This window comes from Equus quagga, unplaced genomic scaffold, assembly GCF_021613505.1.
Source record: "Equus quagga isolate Etosha38 unplaced genomic scaffold, UCLA_HA_Equagga_1.0 198222_RagTag, whole genome shotgun sequence".
In the NCBI taxonomy this organism is placed as follows: domain Eukaryota; kingdom Metazoa; phylum Chordata; class Mammalia; order Perissodactyla; family Equidae; genus Equus; species Equus quagga.
The window spans coordinates 1-4484 of NW_025798230.1; the positions used below are offsets into that span (position 1 = coordinate 1).

Sequence of the window (4484 nt, forward strand, 5' to 3'; positions counted from 1 at the left end):
GGAGACGGTGGACTGCACCACGGCTGTGGACGGGAGAGGGACAAGGACACACAAGACTCGGTGAGCTCATTCTGCCAGCCTGAGTCCAGTCAGAAAAATACAAGGGCAAGGGAGGGAGGCAAGGAAAAGTACTTACAGATGTTGACTTGTCCAACGCCTTCCCCACTCAGCCTAGGAGGAAGGAAAGACAGAGGGCATGAGACCTCAGAGAGCCACCGCTGGACCAGTGTGGGAAGCCTCAGTGTTGAGCATAGTCAGTGGGGTAAATGCTTTTAAATAGTCCTCTGAAAGTAGCAATTATGGCCACCACTAGAGTGCCTTAACCTTGCTCACTGCCTGGACATCCTGGAGATGGACCCAGATGTTTAGAAGGTTGTGTGAATTACCCACCTGCACTCCTCGCCCTCCAGCAGCTTCCTGTAGGTGGCGATCTCCACGTCCAGGGCCAGCTTGACATTCATCAGCTCCTGGTACTCCTTCAGCAGCCGGGCCATGTCTTGCTTGGCCTTCTGCAGGGCATCCTCCAGACCAGCCAGCTTATTCTTGGCATCCTTGAGGGCCATTTCTCCACGCTGCTCAGCATCAGCAATGGCAGTCTGCAGGTTGGCGCACTACAGGGGGAACAGGCAGAACGAACTTGCAATGTAGGCTTCCAGAGGAGACTAACCCTGGTTCTTCTTTTCCATTAAGGAAGGTTTCTAGAGCCCAGAGTTCATGACTCTTTGTCCAGTCTTTGTCCATTCTGTAAACCTATCTAGTCTGGGAGCCAGTGAGAAAACCTATGCCTCTGTGTGTTAACCAGCCTGCATGAGGATGTGAGTGGCGACTGGTGGAAGTTACTACAGCAGACATAAGACCAGGGGACATTGGAAGAAATGGACTCACTGGTTTGTTTTGAATGTGACAGTTTTAGAAACGTCCACATTTCATATGGATGCCACACTAACTTATAGAAACTACAAACATCCTCAGCGCGGTGATGAGTTTCACATCAAAGAGTCGAGACCTTGACTTCCTTCCACCTCACAATTTTAGGTAACAACGATCTTCATCCTGTGTTCTTACTTGACTGTCTTCTTCACATTGACTCTCGAGAAGGTGTGCAACAATCTTCCTCACTTTCTGGTCTGCCCTTTCCTTTCTCAATTGCTCCTTGTATTCCCAAATCAACAGTTCTTACATAATCTCTTCTCAATGCCTCTAGACTATATTTTTACCTCTCTGATCAGTCGGGATTGGTCCTGCCACGTGACTTCATCTTTCGCTAGTCTTTGCATCCATCTCTCCTAACCTGTGGGAACTCATTAAGGAGGAGCTGCGTGCCCTCTGCTCCCTGCAGTTCCCTCAGTGCCCAGGAATTTCCCAGTGATGGTGAGAGTGCCTGCTGGTCTACTAAGGAGACAATGATGCTTTTCTTCCCCACAGTCCCCCAGCGTACCTGCTTCTTGACGTGGTCGATCTCAGATCTCAGCCTCTGGATCATGCGGTTGATCTCAGAAATCTCCTGCTTGGTGTTGCGCAGGTCGTCGCCATGTCTGCCCGCTGTGACCTGAAGCTCCTCGTACTGCAGTCCAGAGGGAGAGAAGGCGGTGTATATGGGCTTTAACACACTAAAGGTGACTTTCACTTCTGAATCAGACATTCATTAAACTTGAACCTAATGCCTTCTCTACCAGGGATTTTGGGAAGAGTTGACATTATAAGATCACTGGATCCTGTACACCGATCTCAGGCCATCTTTGTTATGGGACCACTGCCTGTCTAGTTCTCTTTGGGACCAGCAAGGGTCTGTACTTTGTTTCTGAGCCAGCATCAGGGTGAAGGTAAAGCAGAGATCACTAGCTCTTTATCTATGGTAGCTTTTCCTCCGCATTTGGTTTGACTTACAAGACTTGGACATAAATTCTGTAGATGTCTACTCTATGAGTGAAGGGAACACATCCTGTGAGAGGACTCCAGCTTCCTCGAAGTCGATTTCCCCATCGAGCCTGTAGCCTGGTTGGTCTTGAGAGAGGGGGCAGAGGGGTTCCTCAGCAGCTGCCAACTCACTGCTCACCTTGCTCTGGTACCAGGACTCAGCCTCAGCCCGGCTCCTCTGAGCGATCTCCTCATATTGGGCTTTGACTTCGGCGATGATGCTGTCCAGATCCAGGCTACGGTTGTTGTCCATGGAGAGGACCACAGAAGTGTCTGAGATGTGGGTTTGCATCTGAGCCAGTTCCTGCAGAACACGAGATCGTCAGATCATCTCTTCCTGTGACATTTACAGAGGGACCCAACCCAAGGTCTTGCACCCTTTGCAGAGCCCCACAGGGTAAATCCAAGGGAGTGGAGATGCTTACTGCGTCATAGAAGGCTCTCAAGAAGTTGATCTCATCTGTGAGGCTGTCTACCTTGGCTTGTAGTTCAACCTTATTCATGTAGGCAGCATCCACATCCTATGGAATAAGCCAACAGTTGAGTCAGCTGAGCTCTCCTTCCCAGTCTGCCCATCTTTTAGTCTCCCTACTATTCTCCTGTCTGATGTGGGCAGGGACCCCGTGTCCTCTCTTTCTGCAAACAAACATGAGCGCCTGACCTCAAGCAGCTCACCTTCTTCAGAGTGACAAATTCATTCTCTGCTGTCGTGCGCTTGTTGATTTCTTCTTCATATCTAGAATTAGAAAGGGATGAGGCGTAACTGAGCTGGTGGTGAAGATGATACTGAAACAACAGCCTAGAATCTGAACTTTCCATACAATGGATACACCCAAATTGAGCTTTCCTGCCAGTGAGCCTGAAGGATGATTTTTTGAGTCCTTAAATATTTTCCTCTTTACTCTCCTCATCCACCTATATGGCCCATTTGCCCTCCGGGGTTTGCTTTTGGGCAATAACTGTGCTTTTCATGTCCATGGACATGTTTTTCTAGGATTCATGCCCACACCTGACCTGGTCACCCAGTAGTCTTGAACTGTGCGCCTCAGGAAACTGAGCCCATGTCCCTCCTGGAACTCACTTATTCTTGAAGTCCTCCATCAGGTCCTGCATGCCCCTGAGCTCCGAGTCCAGGCGGCTTCTCTCCCCGAGGATACTGTCCAGCTGTCTCCTGAGGTTGTTGATGTACTGCTCGAACAGAGGCTCCAGGTTCTGCCTCACGGTCCTGGTGCCCTGCTCCTGGAGCAGGGTCCACTTGGTGTCCAGGACCTTGTTCTGCTGTTCCAGGAAGCGCACCTGGAGGAAGACAAGGTGGTTATTTGCCAGACAAAGGAAGGAAGCAAGAGATGTGAGTTATCAGGTCCCCAAGCAGGCCTGGTGGTCACCGCGATGCTGGGCCTCTACAGAGCATGTACAGAGGCTCAGGCTGACAGGTCGTGTGCCCCACATCGTTTACTTGCCCCCCACACAGATCTCACTGATGAAACCTACCCCTGAATCTACTCCTTGCCCTCCAAGTTATGGAAGCTACAGTGCCCTTCAACATCTCATCTCTCTCTCTTATTGAGTGCCATCACAAATCTAGTTAAATCACAAATTTAATTAAAAATATTTTCCTGATATAATATGAAATTTTTTTAAGAGAGTTCCTTAGTTAAAGGGATGTCAAATCTTTAGAATCTAATGATTTTAAATTCCTTTCTACTTAATGAGTGGATTCCAATCTAACTCTCCATTTAGCGCCCTAGTGTCTTCTAAATAAACTTCCTCAATGGCCATATTCTGGTTCTACTAGTTTAGTATTTCTATGGATTTATCAATGCTTCTGAGTTCTTTTCTTCTAATCCAGCAAGAAAATATTTTCTTTTTGTTTTTCTTTCCCTCTTGTCTAGAGCTCTAGCCAGTTTTCCATTGTAATTTTCTTCTTAACCTCTTCGACTCTTCAGAAGGTAAAGCCAGCCCATTGCATTCTCTCATTTCCCCATATCTGCTTCAAGGTTATCAAAAGTTGAGAATTCTTCCTAGGCAGGAATGAGGGACGTTTAAAGGCTCAGTATCTCTAGATGATGTCCATCACCTCCTGCCTGTGCTCAACATGGAGCCCACCTGGCATCCCAGGGGACAGCTAGCCTGGGTCCCCTTACCCCTCTCCCCTCATCTCCTCCTGGTAGGACATTCATGGTTCTCTAGTTTGGGGACTCTGAAATCCTCCTGGAGGGCGGGTCCTCCCGGCTCACCTTGTCGATGAAGGAGGCGAACTTGTTGTTGAGGGTCTTGATCTGCTCCCGCTCCTCAGTTCTCACCCGCTGGATGGTGGGGTCGATTTGCAGGTTCAGAGGAGTGAGGAGGCTCTGGTTGACGGTGACCTCTTGGATGCCTCCAGGAGGGCACACAGGGAAGCCAGAGCCCCCATAGCCACCAACAAAGCCAGCGCCACCACCGAGCCCAAAGCCAGCACCAGCTCCACCGCCGAAACCAAATCCACTCCCGGCTCCACCTCCAAAGCCAAAGCCACCTCCAACTCTGCCACCATATCCGCCACTGATGGCACAGCTGCCCCCTCCGAT

At 49.5% G+C, this 4484-nt stretch overlaps 1 protein-coding gene across 1 annotated transcript; it reads right to left on the minus strand.

The window, feature by feature from the left end:
• Positions 1-6: 6 nt before the first annotated feature.
• Positions 7-4478, minus strand: LOC124233350 (keratin, type II cytoskeletal 6A; the record flags this gene model as incomplete). The annotated part of the gene is made up of 9 exons (XM_046650494.1): positions 7-23; positions 137-171; positions 391-611; positions 1439-1564; positions 2057-2221; positions 2343-2438; positions 2593-2653; positions 2999-3213; positions 4155-4478. Coding segments are annotated over 9 exons (1260 nt in total), but the record flags the coding sequence as incomplete, so codon positions are not given.
• Between the last annotated feature and the right edge of the window lie 6 nt (positions 4479-4484).